Source organism: Schistocerca cancellata, chromosome 1, assembly GCF_023864275.1.
Source record: "Schistocerca cancellata isolate TAMUIC-IGC-003103 chromosome 1, iqSchCanc2.1, whole genome shotgun sequence".
In the NCBI taxonomy this organism is placed as follows: domain Eukaryota; kingdom Metazoa; phylum Arthropoda; class Insecta; order Orthoptera; family Acrididae; genus Schistocerca; species Schistocerca cancellata.
Window position 1 is genome coordinate 654025440 of NC_064626.1, and position 17802 is coordinate 654043241.

General features: G+C 40.8%; 1 protein-coding gene across 8 annotated transcripts in view; it reads left to right on the forward strand.

Annotated features, from left to right (window-relative positions):
- LOC126183537 (N-alpha-acetyltransferase 80) overlaps positions 1 to 17802 on the forward strand; it is a 145344-nt gene that overhangs the window by 58198 nt on the left and 69344 nt on the right. For 2 of the 8 annotated variants that reach the window (XM_049925633.1, XM_049925667.1), the window contains one exon: positions 6850 to 7198. The exons of the other annotated variants lie outside the window; for them this stretch is intronic. In XM_049925633.1, coding sequence (XP_049781590.1) covers positions 7081 to 7198 — 118 coding nt within the window. In that variant the 5' untranslated portion in view covers positions 6850 to 7080. Of the gene's footprint in view, positions 1 to 6849; positions 7199 to 17802 lie in introns of those variants that run through there. 8 annotated transcript variants of the gene reach the window in all.

Sequence of the window (17802 nt, forward strand, 5' to 3'; positions counted from 1 at the left end):
CTAATTGTACCAGTCACAAATCTTGCTACTCTTCTTTGGACCTTCACAAACTCTTGAATATGATCCAACTGGTAAGGGTCCCATACAGACGAACAGTACTCTAAGACTGGATGAACTAAAGTATTGTAAGCAATTTCCTTTGTTGAAGGACTGCATCACTTCAGGATTCTACCGATAAACTGCAATCTAGAGTTTGCCTTACCTGTTACTTGTGTAATCTGATTGTTCCATTTGAGATTGTTTTGAATAATCACACCCAGATACTTGACAGATGTTACCACATCCAAAGACTGGGCATTTATTTTGTACTCGTACATTGATGCGGATTTTTGCTTTGTTATACACTGTAGGTTACACTTACTAATATCGAGAGATAACTACCAGTCATTACATCACACATTTATTTTCTGCAAATCCTCATTGATTTGTCCACAACTTTTATGTGATACTACTTTCCTGTAGACTACAGCACCATTGGCAAACAGTCTAATGCCGCTGTCAATACCATCAACCAGATCATTTATGTAAATCATGAAAAGCAGGGGACCTATTATGCTGCCCTGGGGCACACCTGATATTATGCTTGTTTCTGTTGAAGTCTCCCCATTCAGGATGACGTACTGCTCTCTGTCTGTTTAAGAAAGCTTTCTATCCAACTGCATATGTCATCAGATAGACTGTAAGCACAGACTTTTTGGAGCAAGCGACAGTGCAGAACTGAGTCAAATGCATTTTGAAAGTTGAGGAATATACCTGGGAGCCGGTATCTAGAGCCTGTTGTATATCATGCACATCATGTATATCATTAGCAACTTCAAAATGTAATAGCTGGATTTAAAGAACAAAAAATTACAGAGCTCAAAATTTTAAAGTATTTTGCTGATACAGATATACTGGAGAAAAAGAAATGAGAACGTGATTCATAGCCCAAGTGGTCTGCTTTGAAAGATGTGGAGGAGGAAGAAAAATCAATTTTCAACACCTGGAATTGTGCTCCTGACATGTCATCAGGTGGAAAAAAATAATGTTTGCCCTTCTTTTCTTATTCAGGTCCACATATCATGTGAACAATCATATTCAAGCACAAATACTATCAAGAGTAAACTGATGAGAACCTACAACTGTGCCTAAAATTATGAACAACACAATATAATCTGAGTTTCCCAAGCTTTCCAAGGACAGGCGCAGCCATTGCTGAAATTAATGTTTGTCAGTCATTGTCATGCTTTAATATTATGAATAACTTACAATATAATAAATAAATAATATTGTTATTAAGTGCAATATAACATTTTATTCACGTACCTGTAGTCTGACTAAGATTAGAAATTTTAAGTAACATTTATTAAGTTAATTTTATGGAGCAGTGTAGAGTAAAAGAATATGTTGCATTGAGTATTCAGAAAGGTATGTTGAGAGAGATGAAACATGTACACAAAATGAATGTGGATGGGAGTGTTGGAAGGAGTCGTCCTCAATAAACATATCTCAGTCAGATTGAGGATATTCTTAGGAAAGGCCAACTTAGGAGTTCCCTAATTAAGTTAATACCTGTCTACCTACGTATATAGTTGAAATTAAAAAAATATGGCTCCCAAAGGAAATTTCAATCATCCTACAGCTGATATTTGGCTCTGGTGATGAATGGTTTTGCCGACCACAGATCTAAATGGTTAATTGATGTTATATAAACAAGTAATTACATGTATGAGAACTTTTCCATAATTATAACCTTTCCTGTCAATTTTTGCTGTTTTAACATTCAGATATTGCCTCTTTCCAAATGTGTTCTGTGTTGCCTTTCATTTAGAGTTTGACTGTATACTTGTTTGTGAACGGTGAAGCAATGTGTCTAATAGAAGTAACCACAACAACTCACATCTGTGGAATGTACAATACATACAGGGTGAGTCAAGAATATATGCAAATATTTTAATTTGTTATTCTACAAGTGAAACTGAAAAAAAATTCACATAAACATAGGTCTGCAAATGTTTAGTAGTGGAGTTATGGCTAATAAAAGATTTTGCCTGAAATTTGGCAGCTTCACTAATATGAAGCCATTGCAAAACTGTATGAAGTTAAAGTAAAGCATGATTTCCATTTAGTTTGTTGTTATTGATCTGGTGAATCTAATAAAACATGTCCCAGATGTGTATCTGCAGTATTTTGCCAGAACATCCAGAGAAGCAAAGCTGGTAAGCTGTTCAAGAACTATGTAGTTTAAACAATTGGATAATGCTGGTAGAATCCAAATGGGCATGTAGTCAACAGGTCGTTTGGCAGATGCCTTCTTGGGTAATGGTTTTATGAGCTCCTGCTTCCAGGATGTTGGGAAGGTGGTGGAGGTCAGAGCATAGTTGAAAATGTCTGTTATTTTGGTCAGTGGAGGCTTCCTAATCATGTTAGGGCTTACTAGTTGCAGAAAAAAAAGATCATTTTTCCCAACCACTGATACTTTATCCACGTTGATGTTTGTGCTTTATGTGTGTGTTAAGTAAAGATGACAACATGGCAAAAAGCTAATTTAGATCCTCAACAGGAACTAGTGGTTTAGCTGCAGATTTAGATTTACCTATTGGTAGCCCTTGTAGATTTTTTTCACAGGACAGTGGCTCTGTAAAAGCCCTCAGTGGGCATGTCTGAGTTTTGCATTTCTCAGAGACTGACTAACTCAGTTGCGTAGTTGGTGGTTGGTGAGATGGATATCAGAGGCTACATACCATCCTGTGTGTTGCATATCTGATACCCATAAGGTCTTTGAGGGTGGTCTGTCAGCCATGTTTTTCAGAGGAGCATGTTTATCATATAAATTATTAAGGCTTTTGACGAAATTAGGTACTTCATTATTTATGTCAGAGTTACTTTCTGCTGTTGTCTGCAAAGAAGTATTGTAGGCATTAGCTGTAAATTCAGATAGAATCTCTAAAAGTCACCACTTGTGGTTTGTTCTTTGGGAATTGCAAGTAGGTCATGACAATTACATCATGAGCAATGCCAGGATTCAGAGATCTGATCTGTGTGAATTACTGTATTTGGAGATTTGTGTACAAAAATATCGGTAAATGTACACTACTGGCCATCAAAAATTGCTACCCCAAGAAGAAATGCAGATGATAAACGGGTATTCATTGGACAAATGTATTATACTAGAACTGACATGTGATTCCATTTTCACGCAGTTTGGGTGCATAGATCCTGAGAAATCAGTACACAGAACAACCACCTCTGGCCGTAATAACGGCCTTGATACGCCTGGGCATTGAGTCAAACAGAGCTTGTATGGCGTGTACAGGTACAGCTGCCCATGCAGCTTCAACACGATACCACAGTTCATCTAGAGTAATGACTGGCATATTGTGATGAGCCAGTTGCTCAGCCACCATTGACCAGACATTTTCAATTGGTGAGGGATCTGGAGAACGTGCTGGCCAGGACAGCAGTCGAACGTTTTCTGTATCCAGAAAGGCCCGTACAGTACCTGCAACATGCGGTCGTGCATTATCCTGCTGAAATGTAGGGTTTTGCATGGATCGAATGAAGGGTAGAGCCATGGGTCGTAACACATCTGAAATGTAACATCCACTGTTCAAAGTGCCATCAATGCGAACAAGAGGTGACCGAGACGTGTAACCAATGGCACCCCATACCATCACGCCGGGTGATACGCCAGTGTGGTGATGATGAATACACGCTTCCAATGTGTGTTCACCACGATGTTGCCAAACACGGATGCGACCATCATGATGCTGTAAACAGAACCTGGATTCATCCGAAAAAATGACGTTTTGCCATTCGTGCACCCAGGTTCGTCGTTGAGTACACCATCGCAGGCACTCCTGTCTGTGATGCACTGTCAAGGGTAACCGCAGCCATGGTCTCTGAGCTGATAGTCCATGCTGCTGCAAACGTCATCGAACTGTTTGTGCAGATGGTTGTTGTCTTGCAAACGTCCCCACTCAGGGATCGAGACATGGCTGCACAATCCATTACAGCCATGCAGATAAGATGCCTGTCATCTCTACTGCTAGTGATACGAGGCCGTTGGGATCCAGCATGGCGTTCCATATTACCCTCCTGATCCCACCGATTCCATATTCTGCTAATAGTCATTGGATCTCGACCAATGTGAGCAGCAATGTCTTGATATGATAAACCACAATCGTGATAGGCTACAATCCGACCTTTATCAAAGTCGGAAACGTGATGGTACGCATTTCTCCTCCTTACACGAGGCATCAAAACAATGTTTCACCAGGCAATGCTGGTCAACTGCTATTTGTATGAGGGTCAGCTGTATGTTGAGTGGGCTCAAGTGCAATCAGTGGAAGATTTGAGCAGGAAAGATTGTGCGTGAAATTTGCTGCAACAGGACTGTTGTTTAGAAAATTTATGTTCATATCTCTGGCTACAATTATGTGTTCACACGAGGATTCAAGACTTGAGAGTGCAGATTCAGAGCCAGAGAGCTGTAAAACTTTAGGTGGATTGTATATTACACAGGTGAGGCACTTTCTGTTGAGAGGTTTAGTTCAATAAATTTGTATTCAGACAGTATGTCTTCATTTTTAAATGTAAGCACAGCTTTTGGGACCAAAATTGTGTGTATATATGTGGCCGCACTGCCCCTTTGACTATTAATTCTGTCATGTCTCAGAAAAATGTAACCACCAAGACTTACAAAACTGTATGTAATACTCGACTGCAGCCGTGTGTCAGACAGGAGTATGACAAGAAATCTGAGGTCCTCAAATATGCAGTGGAACTCAATTAGGTGGACAGGTAAGGACTGCACATTTGTGTGAAGAGCTGCATTTTAGAGTTGTCATCAATTGTTTCTGCTGTAATCTAGCAGGTAGAAAGGGCTGCAATGCACATAAGAGGCATGACCCCCGTTCCTTGTGGAATGCAGGGGAAGGGGGAAGAGGTGGTCACAGGAGGTGAAAACAGATGGGTAGGTTCTGGGGAACAAGGTCAGGTGTGCTTACTAGCCTGATACAGTACATGAAAGCCAAGGGTCTTGAGTTGTCCAGCGATCAATAAAATACAGCAACAAAGTGAGCTTTGTATAAAACTATGAGAAAATATTAATAAAAGAGTGATTATACTGTAAATAATAATTTAAAAGGAAACAATAAGAGCAATAGATGATACTGAGAAACAACAAATTATACTGAAATAGGAATTAAATAATAATGTAAAAGGAGACAAGAAGAACAACAGAGAAGCAATGTATCTAAGATCGTGTTGCTAATGAGTAAAATGATAATTAGACAGCAAATTAATCATCTGAATTAAAGCTCTTGGGTGAATAATGAAATAACAAGCTATATTGGCAGTGAAAGCATGAAAATTGAACAGAAAAATCTATAATTAATACTAAAAGTAAATCTAAACACACGAATGATAATAACAAGAAACTGTTTAAAGAAAGTATTACAAAATGTTACAAAACAAAAATCGTTTCTTTATAAAATAAAGACACAAAAGTAAACACACAAAGTAGAGAAAACAAGAGTTGACACGTTTTTAGCCCCTAAAGCACAGGCTTTCAAGTTCATCTGCATTGCAGACTTCTCTTTTGCAATTTTTGGTCTTCACCATTATCCTGCCATAATTTATACACACATTTTGTACCCCAAATCTCAAGATTGCAGTGTTCTAAATCTTCAGTTTTTCAGAGGTGATATCCTCACATATTGGGAGTTTCTTCTTCACTCTGAAGATTTGATATACTTTTCTGTATGACACAAACTTTGAAGAGCCTGGCATCTTAATGCTGCACTGTATATCTCACTGTCACCCTGCAGCCCTAGTTTCTCTCAAGAAAGATTGTTCACTAATTTATCTGTGTTTTGTCTGTTTTTCTCTGGATCCCAAACAGTCTGAGATTATTGCATCTCTGTGTGAGAGAGCTGCATTTTAGAGCTGTTATGAGTTGTTTCTGGCTATAAGTCAGTGGGTAGAAAGGGCAGCTGTACACATGAAACATCTTGTGACAGGAGTGTGGCACTCACCTCAGCCTTCACAAGTGTGGCAACATCAGGGATGCTGGATGGTTTGGCCACAGCTCCTGGCGACTGCTCAACCACAATGCTCTCTCCATGGTGATGATGTATGTAGTTCGACAGTTGTCCATTTTAAATGCAGTTGCTGATTACAGATTCTCAAAACCAAGCATAATGTGATTCTTGGCACTTGCTACACAATTCTCATAATATATAGAACAGCCAAACTACTTAGTGACACCTCAAAAATTCAGATAAACTTGTGAGCCAAACTAATGCACATCACTCACTCACTACCATCTTGTTGTACTTCAATTGGCTGTGCAAAATGAATTTACTTTATTTCACTATAAGGGAAAGTAGAAAAGGTAGTATAGACATATTTAAATTTTATCTGATTTTTTAATGTTAGTGTAAATATAAATGCATTACATCTGTAATTAAAGTAATAAATTCCATATTTTACAGACTGTAAGATGCAGTTTTTTCTTTCAAAACTGCCTCCAAAATTCAAGTGCATCTTATACGTGACATTAATATTAAAATGTCCAGTGTTTTATTTAAAATTCATACCAGTCGTAAAAATGACCACATATTTGATGCCACTTGGGAAACTATCTCTATCTAGCAACATTAGATTCAACTGGTAATAGCAACGCACCGATGCGACAAACATGAGTTGCAGAGATTCACAAGCTTGCTAACATTGTGTGGCAGAAAAGGAAAGGTGCTTTTTTAAAGAAGAGTTCTCTTCTTGAACTAGATCATTGTAGCAGTCATTTGAAAAATTCTGTGAAAGAGAAATTGAGACAGGGAAATACTGAGCTTGCTGTTGTTCCAGGACGACTTATTTCACAATTGCAACCTCTTGATATCTTGATAAATAAACCCTTTAAAGTATATATGAGAGAGGAATGGAACAAATGGATGATGAATGAAACCCAACATGAATTCACACTGAAGGGAGCTTTAAAATGACCTACAATCAAACAGGTGTGTCAGTGGATTAAACAGTCATGGTCTAGAGTGAGAGAAGACATTATTGTTAAATCTTTCAAGAAATGCAGCGTAAATGACACTCTCGATGACAGTGGAGATCATCTTATGTATGAAGAGGACAATGATGATAATGAAGAGGAGGAGGAAGAAGAAGAAGAAAATTCAGATGACAATTTTCAGGGATTCTAAAGGTCGGTTTGGTTTTATAAACTAAGACCTTTTTTATTCTGGCTTTGAAATCTAATAATAAAAACGGTAAAAATGTTATTTTTTTAAAAAAGTGCTTAAAAATCAATGTGTATCTTATAATCCATAGCATCTTATAGTCCGTAAAACATGGTGCTCTTTGCAAAACATTGAAGAGTAATTAAAAGATGATCGTTTTGTGATACAGCTTACATTTTTATATCCTGTTTTTGAATATTTGATTGTACAATAGAGAAAAGGTGCTCAAAACTTGCATACTACATTCTCAGAAAGTTTTGAATCTGAACAATGTCCTCTAATTCCACTTCATTCAAGAGTGTTTCTTGATAATTTAAACCTCTGTAGCCATTTCTTCACCCCATAAATTTCTTTTTGCTTCACTTTTTGTTTTTTGTCACAGCTTTTCTTCAATAATAATAAAGCAACAAAGGTGGTAGTAGTTCTGGTTCATAAGCACAACACTATAAACTTCCACTTTCCTTCTTCGTCATGTGATGGAAGTTTATAGTCATGTGATGAAAACAGTTCTGCAAATTCTTGCAGCAGAGTCCTGAGATTAACTTGCCCATGTTCTAATGTATACAATTCAGCAAGTGCTTACAGAAGTTATTTGCCAATAGATACACACCTTAAGATTGTAAACAAACCAATCCCAAAGACATGTACATCAAATGTCAGTTTCAAATACCATATGGGTTACAGTTCTCAGCCAATCAGAACAAAGCAAATTTTCAGTAGTTTCACGTGAATGGTGTATAATGGCAATTTATGAATCTGTTCACTTAAAAAAATTATTTACTGTGTGATAAATCAGAATCTGCAAAACATGGTTAATGTACTGAATGAATGGGAGCATGTGTGAGTACTCTTTTAGAATCATTCTTAAAAATTGTTGGAAGGAATGTAGAGTAAACACTACATTTATATGTTGGTACTGTTGGAGCCTTTATGTTGTCCAATATCTGCAAATTACAATATAATAACTGGAACAAGATTTTATGTTAAAGGGAAAACAGGTACTACATTACATTTGTAATTGAGCCTGATTTTATTTAGCAATTGTTTCCACTCCGGCTGCACCTCACCTTGTTGCAGGATTCCAACATAGTTAGGAGACAATGACGAGTGGTGCTGGTATCTAATGATTATGGATGCCTCCAGATCTGTTATACATCTGTTAGAGATAATTAGAGGACTCCTGCACTGTCACAGCTGTGTCATTGTAAGATTTGTGCAGGGGGATTGAAGTTCCAGGACATGCACCATTTGAAATATGCAGTGATGTATTTATGGAGTATATTCATTTATACAGTGTCCTACCCTGTAGCAGCAGCAGAACTATTTAAGTTCAATGATTGATATGATCCAGTTCAAGACTTGGTCATGTCAAAGCATAGTCCTCAAAATTCACAAACATGGATTCAATGCGATGGCAGTGGTAACTCCAAACTGGTGGTGGCGCTAAGTGAGACAGGCTCTGAGCATGTGCACATGGACTGTTTCGCCAGTGACCCCACCGATTTCCATGCATTACACACACAAAAGCTATCTTGGTTCATCAAAACGCAAAAGCAGAGCAAACAGTTCACAGTTTACTCAGTATTGATCACTGTCTTTCTCCAGTTCACAGTGATATAATATTCATATTATTAATTTAAGTGACCTATCCATGTCCTCACATATGAAAGCCAATACATCACCCACACTGACATGTTAGGGATCTCTTATAACAAAGATTTATAAAAATATGAGATGTGATCAAAAAATATGATGAATAATTTTATCAGAAACAAAGTAATAAGCTTACTTGGAATTTGATTGAATCTCTTTCTAACTACTACCTTTGGCTAGAAATGAAGTTACCCCAACATTGAATCCATGACTGGAAGCATTTCTGGAAGGCTTCTTTCAGAAGGGCATTCAGCTGCTTTGTAAACAGCCCATGTTAACAGGCACAAGACTCCACTGCTCTTTGCCAGATTCGAACGTGAGTTCTCTGCTGGGTGTTAGGAAGAGGATGGTGAGAGTGTGTCCATGGATGGCTCCTGATGTCAGAATGACAACATTTATTGATCAACTGCAATACATTGTGAAGTTTCCTTCCACTCGCAATATTCTTGGTGGCAACAGGGATGACTGGTGGACGTTCATACGAGCTCCCGCTGATGCATCTGAAGCTGCACTGGCATAACTTAAATCTCCTGCCTCAATAGTGGTGCTCTGGCCTTGGAGGGATTTAATGAAGCAGTTGGAACCTTGTGCCATGGGCCTCTGTTGTGCTTGTGGTGGGCGGGGGCTTGACAGCAGAACAGGTCAGCAGACATCCCCAGCGGTGGTTGTCTGCCATTGGCAGGCCAGGGTCCCCTGCTCCTGCCTGAGTCATGGTATTTGTGGCGGCAGTGTACCAAGATGATGGTGACATTGCATTACCCCAATGCACACCACGCTATGACTCCCATGACAGGCAGCTGACTGTTGACGGCGTCCGACAGTAGTTATGGCGTGGCATCACTCCGGCACCTCCTAGGCGATGACCTGCATTGTGACACTGACTGTTACGATGACTGTGATGGCAGTGATAACTCTGAACTGGAGGTGGCACTAAGTGACACAGGCTCTGCATCACTCCAACACCTCATAATGGAAAATGTTGATGGGCTGGCTCCAGGTCCTTAAATATGGATTTCTGCCGCTTATGTGTGCTGTTCTTCTTCCCCAATACATGGCTGGAATATTCTGGTGTTGCTCGGCTGGCATAACTGACCCAATTACCACCCTCAGTGTCGACACCCTGGCATGCAGTGAGCTGCTGCTTGCCACATCTTCTGCTGTTCGGCGAGCATGCCATTGACATAGTGTTCTCCCTTGTGTTGCTGAACTCTGTGCTCCGCTGACCCAATTATGCCATGGTATTGTAGCACAGAACTGCACAACCGAATGCAACACACATATGACTTCTGGCTCCCAATATTCCTTCACATTTTAACTAACTTTATTACTGCAGAACTCCTTCCTCAAATTACCCTCACCCTCTCACATATTTTGACCGTCTACACTCCCCCATTCTACAGAAAGAATCCGTACCCACATTTAGCCTCTACATCTATTTACACCCAACTGTATTTACATGGTTTTGAACCCTCTACCAATACTGGACTTGTACCATATTTATGCAGTTCACTTCCTTTGAGACTGTGGCTTGTCGCTACTAATTACACTCCAGTTCTCCCTCTTACACAAAATTGTTCCTTACAGTCCTTTGAGCACACTTAGTCTTTGCCTTCATGACTGTTTACTCATTACACTGCCTTGTTGGGGGCATACCATACTGATCAGTTCAAACCCATAGGTTGAAGGTTGGGAGGGGAGGTATTTGGGCCACTCTTCTCTTGAACAAGAAATAAATAATCCCAATCACCACAAGACGTATACAAGAGGCTGCTGTTGATGAACCAATGGCTACCAATTGCTGCTGCTGCTTACTTCTGTAGATTTTCACATACTCTAAGAGATGTACCATGATAATGCAACCATGTTGGGTAGCAATCATCTGAGCCAGAGAAGTGAACAGGTCCTCATCAATGATATTGTTAAGAAACGAAAGGTATTTGGAGACAAAACCGAGGAAGGTAAGTCAGTTACATAAATTAAGGAATGGACTATACTTATAGCTATGGTTTCTGTTATCGCAGCTGGTAAGCAAAAAGAAAATTGTAGTGTCAGTCCCACATCCTTGTTCCAGGTCTCAGCATATACTGATGATTCGCCAGATTATCCTACTTCCTTCACTTTGGTTTCTCCTTTTTCTCTTCCTTGTCTGCCCAGTTCCTTCCCCTCCTTCTATGGAAATTGGGGTCACGAGAGGCAAATTGCCCGTATCCCTCTTAAATGGCCAAATTTGGCTTACATGGACTGTCGAGGGGAGGGTGGGGAGCTGCAGCTTAATGTTAACCTGTGACTTCATCTCTAGTACCTGGTAAGGCCCATTATACCATGACATGAACTTCTTCATTTTCCCGGATTCATTAACATAACTCACTGACCCACATGGTACTTAGGTAACACTGCTTTTGCATTGTGCGCCATTTCCTATTTCTCTAAAGGCTTTGTATTCATTTTTTGTACTTGCTTTCAGATTAATTTCACTTTCCTAGTGAAATCCTTCACTGACAAGGTGTCTCCTTGTGGCAGGGCTTTGCAAAACTCAAAGGGCAATGGCATCTTGCACCCAAAAATTTCTTCATATGGGAATAACCCTAAGCTCTAGTGAACTCTCAAGTTGTAAGCAGCAATGATGTAGGCCAATAGGATGTACCAGTTGTTATGCTGGGAATTTATGTAACAACTTAACATTTTTGCAACTGTCATGCAGACTCATTCTGTGTGACCATTAGCTTGAGATAAGAGTGCTCGTGCATAATTTTTTAATGTGCAACAGCCTACATAGCTGCAGCATTAACTGTGACAAAATTTGTGCCCTGATCTATGATTGTGGTTTCAGGTGTCCCAAACCAAAGTATCCACTGGCTGACTAGTGCCTGAACCACTGTCGTGGCTTGCTGGTCCATTTAAGCTATCATGAAAATGAACCAAGAAAAAAGGTCAATAAGGATTAATACATAACGATTCCCTGCTGGTGTTTTTGGTAGGATCCTAGGATGTCCAGCCCTATTATCTGAAATGGTTTATCAGCTTCCGGTAACCTCTGTAGTTTAATTTTCTGGTGGTTATGCTCTGCTCTACAGGCACAGGGAACACATTTTTCATGTAACAGTGAGTCCACTTCCTGCCTATGCATCATCCACCAATAATCCTGTGCTACCCTTCTCTGCATTGCCCTTTGACCTGAATGGCCCACTAAAATTGAATCTTGCTCTTTCTCTGTGGTACTGCTAACCACAGCCCATTTCACGTCCTGTGTAGCAATACTCCATCCTCTGTGCAGAACTGCTGCTTTTTAACAAATCACAGACAATCCATGTCAGCGCTTTGTGCTGCCCTCCATTCACTTTCGTCAAGGCCTGCACATTTCATAGTACGTACCTTAAGGCTGAGTCCATCTGTGTTAGTGTGCAACCTTCCCAGCTGGTGTTCTACCTCATTGTTCGTCAGGACAGAGGTCAGGAGTGGAGGACGTTGTAAAATGAAAAGTAATGAAGTGGAATGGATCCAGTTTATTCCTGTAATGATGATACATTGGTGCCTACGTAGGGCTGAGCAGCCCCAAGAGGGATTGCCATCTGCTCATCAGAGAGGCAGAGGCTAGAGGAGCGACTACTCGGGGCCGAGGTCTGAAGCTAAGAGAGCGCGGAGCTGTTTCCAAGCCGCCCTCGCCGCTCCCGGCCACGTCCCCACGTGATCACACGATTAGTCTCTGATTGGAGGATTGATTCTGCCAACGCGCCTTGCTAGTAGCGTACCCCCGTCAGCGCAACCAACCCGTGGGACTTGAGTCTGACCGAGGAGCACGTGACAGGAATGTGCCGACCATGGTCTTCCGGCCAGCACCTTCCCCCACAGTATGCCCAAGCCGGTTATGGCCGAAAATTATGCATGGAAAATTTATTTAATAAAATTTTGTCAGCAGTGATCCTTCTTGGGGGGGGGTCTCCTCCCTGCACATCCTTTCCCCTTCCGAAGAAGGCTCTCTGGATGAAAATGAATGAGCTTATTCTAATTGATTATTCCATTTAAAAAATATATGATCGTTACGAAGGGTCCCAGAAATTAACATCCATAACATAGTGATATCAATATGTGCAAAAGTTACAAAGGCCTGAAGGGCCTGAAGGAAGGCTCTTGAATAACAAACTTGTGAAGCTGGTGCGACGGCAGTGGGGCGGCGCCATGCTGTGAGTGTGTGTCGGCGGTATCAGTGGTGGTGGGTACCCAGGCGATGATGAGGGGCACCGGAGTACAGCACACTGAAACACTCCACCCTCGTGGGGGTGAGAGAATGCTCCCAGGCCTAACAGTCACAAGGGGGTTTTTCCCCATAATATTACTTTAAATTCTTAAATCTAGGATTACAATGGTAATTGCCCAAGTGGGTGAATGAGAACATTACAAAATGACAAAAATTTAAAGAGAAAACAAAATGACTTACATGAGGGTTAAGACTCGACAGTTAAATTGTGATTCCATAGACTTTGACACCTAGACTACAACTTAATTCTAAGGGGGGCGTCATGCCTGATCGCTTGCACCAAGGTTGGCAGGTAGTTTCAGGTGTGATATTCACCTTCAGGTCGGGGTGGTACTACTTCTCAGTAGGAAGTGAAACATTTGCAAAACCCTCTTTTACAGAGTATCCAGGATACTATAATCAGAATCATTACAATGATGATTACCGAACCAGCGCTGGGTAATACAGCGGTGGTTAATCGCTTGGTTTGGTGCCAATCAGCAATATGTGAGGCCACTCGGTCAAGAGCAACTTGGTTATGTTCCTGGGTAAGGAGATGATTGATCGATTGGAGTAGATCTGGATCATTGGTATTCGGTAAATTCTTTAGCTTCTCATGATGATGGAGTTTAAAAGAGAGTTCAGGAAGGTATAAGGTAAATGTGGGAATGGTGACATGAAAGGTGGAGTGCAATTGAGCTGATATCCTCATAGAAGCAGTGTATACGTCACATCTTGAACTATTATACACTAGGCCACTATTATTCAGTGTTGCCCGGTACGATTCAGTCTCTGACATTGAACAGTGGCACACCAGGGTGGCGGTGACAGTCTGTGGAACAGCGAACAGGAAACTGTTGCCAACAGGCTGAATTATTGGTTGACGAAGTGAGACTAGAACACGAGGACATGGAGGTGTAGTAGTTTCAGCTAAAAACAGTGACATCTCGCACTCAGTAGTGTTAGTGTGTAAAATTAGCGTGGAGCATAAGTAATGTGTTGTATGGAAGCAACTGGATAGTTCAGCGCGAGAGAGAGTGGCATGAGTTTGTCGATCTCGACTAACTATTAAAAATTCTTGAGTCTGCCAAACAACATGGTGGTGAAGGGTAGCCCAAGAGACTGGAAAAGTGTATATCTGATAGCACACATGTTCGCAATTTGCGCACGTGATTGGCAACCTCATTCCATCCGAATACCGTCCAAATTACGGGTAAGTCAGACCTCCAATGCAGCATAGTAAAAGGGGAGGTTGCTTTCCCGCACGGCATAAAGCATTTGTTTAGGGGCCAAAATTTGCGATGACACATTGTGTACGATGTGCAAGAAGGGCTCTGAGGGTAACAGATATGGACTGCACTTTCCTTGCAGTCCGAGTTGAATGGCCGAGTGTAACATGTGCACGTGTAACTGTGCTGTGTGTATATTAAATAAGAGAATCTGTGTGGTCTTCACAATGTCCAATGTGATAGTCAGATTACGTAATCCCGAGCGAAGATGAGTCCACTCTTGGTTAAAGGATTGTTCAAGTGCACCATAGTGTCGTGTTAATCTGTGGGCTACAACTTGTATTTGTCTAGTTGCGGCTAACAGGTTATTCTCAAGATGTGTCAGGTGCACCTATTGATGTACCAACACTTCGTGATTAACTTGTGTTTCCGAAAGCGCTTGCTGTGTGTCCAAATCCCAGTGTTTTGCGTCTGTTTCGTCAGGGGTCCCAAAGACAGATTTTAATAATGTACCTCCAACGAGCAACCAGGCTCGTTTGAAACAAGGCCGTGGTACTGCATCCCTAATACGTTCAATTGACTTCGAAGGGTTGAAATAATTCTAGTCACTTCCCACAAAGATCGGAGAAACTCATGTTCCTTTGTCTGCATCAAGAAGGTTTCATATTTTGACAATTGCTGAGCTGTATCATATAAAGCACGGTTTTCCTCTTCTAATAATGTTAAGTTGACATCAGCTAACACAATAGCATAATGTGGTGTATGCACCAGATTATGACGACGTCCAAAAAGCACGCCAGATGTGGATGGGTAGACGTGAAATGGAGGCGCCTTAACGACGACGACGACAACCATTGAGATTAACATGCTTCCCATTGCGGATGATAAATTGACAGCCATTTGAACGGAGGTTGCTTTCAGCTTCCAATGTTGATAACGGTCGACTGCGAGAGAAAGTATTAGTGACCCTACAAGTAAAAATTTCCAGGCTTACTTGATGAGTAATTCAGAGATGACAGAGGGGGTACAACGTTGTAGCAATAATTACCTGGCAAGTAGCGACGATGGAGCAGTTCAGTCACGCTTACTGATGGAGAAGGCCACGAAGTAGAATCTTGGCAGGCAACCAACAGCTTGGCAGCCGTGGAGGTAGCAAGGCGGCAAGACAATGGTGTAATTCAACACTGAGTATCCGCTGATCAATCACGTGTCAGCAAAAAAGACGCTGAACGTGGAGGCAGTACTACGCAGCACAGACTAAGCGTAACTCGCTAGAAAAATTTTTCAACCTGCTATGGGACGAAGGCCAAGTCTCGTTAATTAATTTGAGATTTTGTATGAAGAAAGTTTTTTTTTTTTATGAATAAAATGAGAAGGAATCCTGTGATCGCTATGTAAACCTGCACAGCCTAGGCACCTCTCACGGATTGGCCACTACGCAGGGGCAATCAGCCCGCTAAGGCTCGACACGGCGAGACAGGTGAAGTACATCATAAATTTCAGAAATAATATTGAGTGGTTTTTCAGCTGTAGAAAACCCGAATGAGGGTAGGACAACTCAAGTTAACTCAATAATCATAGGATCTTTACTTACAGAAGTGGTCAATAGAGAGATTAACTGTACTGAAGTCAGAAATGAATGTTAGTGAGAGCGAGTCTGTTGCTCGTGAATAAAGAGGCTGGGCGTGAAGCAGTGGAGGCGGCGCAGCGCAGCTTTATCAGCACTGAGCCGGCAGAGTGCTGAGCTCAGATAACAACGTCGGAGAGCGCTAGTGGCTCTGCGTCCGAGACTAATACATTGTAAGTGCAACTTAAAAGTAACAGTTTATTGCAAAGCAATAATAAATGAATAGCTGATGTCACAAAGACGTTTGATTCCATTTTAACAGAACAACTTAAGTGTTCAACAGGTAAATTGACTACGTTGTTGATTAAAAGAAACTGCTACTGAACATAACGTACATACATACGTACTTCCCTTTCCCCTTCCGAAGAGTGGAGGGCATAAATGATAAAAGCCTTGTTCATGTACTTAGTATATGACAATAGAGGTCTGGTAACATCAACAAGTTACACCAAGGTAGTGTGGATATGAACAGTGTGAGTGTGTTGTAAGTTGTTATTGGGCATAGGAAGTGTTGTGTAAATGTGTGACTAATGGTAGCTGATGGCGGATACGAATTGAAGGCCAATAGGTGCTATCAGAGATACTTCCAGTCAAGAAACAATGAAAATTAATAGGGAATACCGAATATGACACAAAAATAACGTATAACCATAAAGTGTACTAACATTAATCATAACTATAAATTGATAACAATAAAACATGACATTGAAGTAATAATAATTGACAAGAAATAAAATAAAGGGAATATTTCCCAAACATAAACTTCCGAATCGGATACGAAATCCATCAGGGGATGTTGTTTTTTAGTTGGTTGACGAAGTGCATAAGGGACTACGTCAGTAGAATCCGACAGTGTGTGTATATAACAACATTGTTCTTAAAAATGCAGTTTGCACTGTCAGATGGTGAAAAGCAACGAATCCGTTCAGCAATGGAAAAGGCTGCCATTTGGGGAACGGTATCTGAATCTTTGGCAGAATCCGATGATTTTGCAATGGAATTGTCATTTAGAAGAAAGTGGCGTTGTATAAAATGTATTAAAAGAGCGCCTGGGGCTCAGTTCATTTGTGGTTGAGTGCCAAAGGTGTAGTGTGAGCGCAAATTGTCTCACGGTAATTGATGTATGAATTGTTTTGTGGTCAACCAAGGAGCCTAGGATTCGGTAACATGTAAGTACAAGTTCGTGGTGCAAATGAGCTACCTGCGAGTGACTCGACTAATAAGTTCAGCAGTGCATTAGTGCAATCTGCAGACTTGGATTGATGATTATATAAGTTGCAGGGCACTGGAGCAACCTGCGGACAGTGCTAAGGCAACCTGTCTAATAATTGAGGGGTAGGCAGTGCATTGGAACTATCTGTGATACCGTGGTTCAGCAGGCCTAAGGGCGTCCGTCTGACTTAATAAGAATTAGTGTAGGCACATGGGTTTCCTGCGATACATGGAATAAAAGTATCAGTGGCGTTATTAGCGACCTGCTGTACTAGGAAAATGTTGACTGTTCAAGCAATAAAAATAGCTCTGAAGCTAGAATAGCATACATGCATAAATAGCGTCACTTTTTGAGCGCACAGTACATAACACTACATAAAATGAAAATCATGAACTATAAATCACTAGCGCTAGCATAATGACATAATTAAACACAATGACATATATTGACAGGAAAATAAAAACACAATGATGTATAATAATAACGCTGTAAGTAGTCGGAATGCTCAACGTTAACATGTAACACTGGCCACCTGGGGCTGGCTGCTAGGCTGCGTGTGTGTTAGTTTTAAAACTGACGATAACAAATTGAACTGAAAGGACAACTGGGCACAG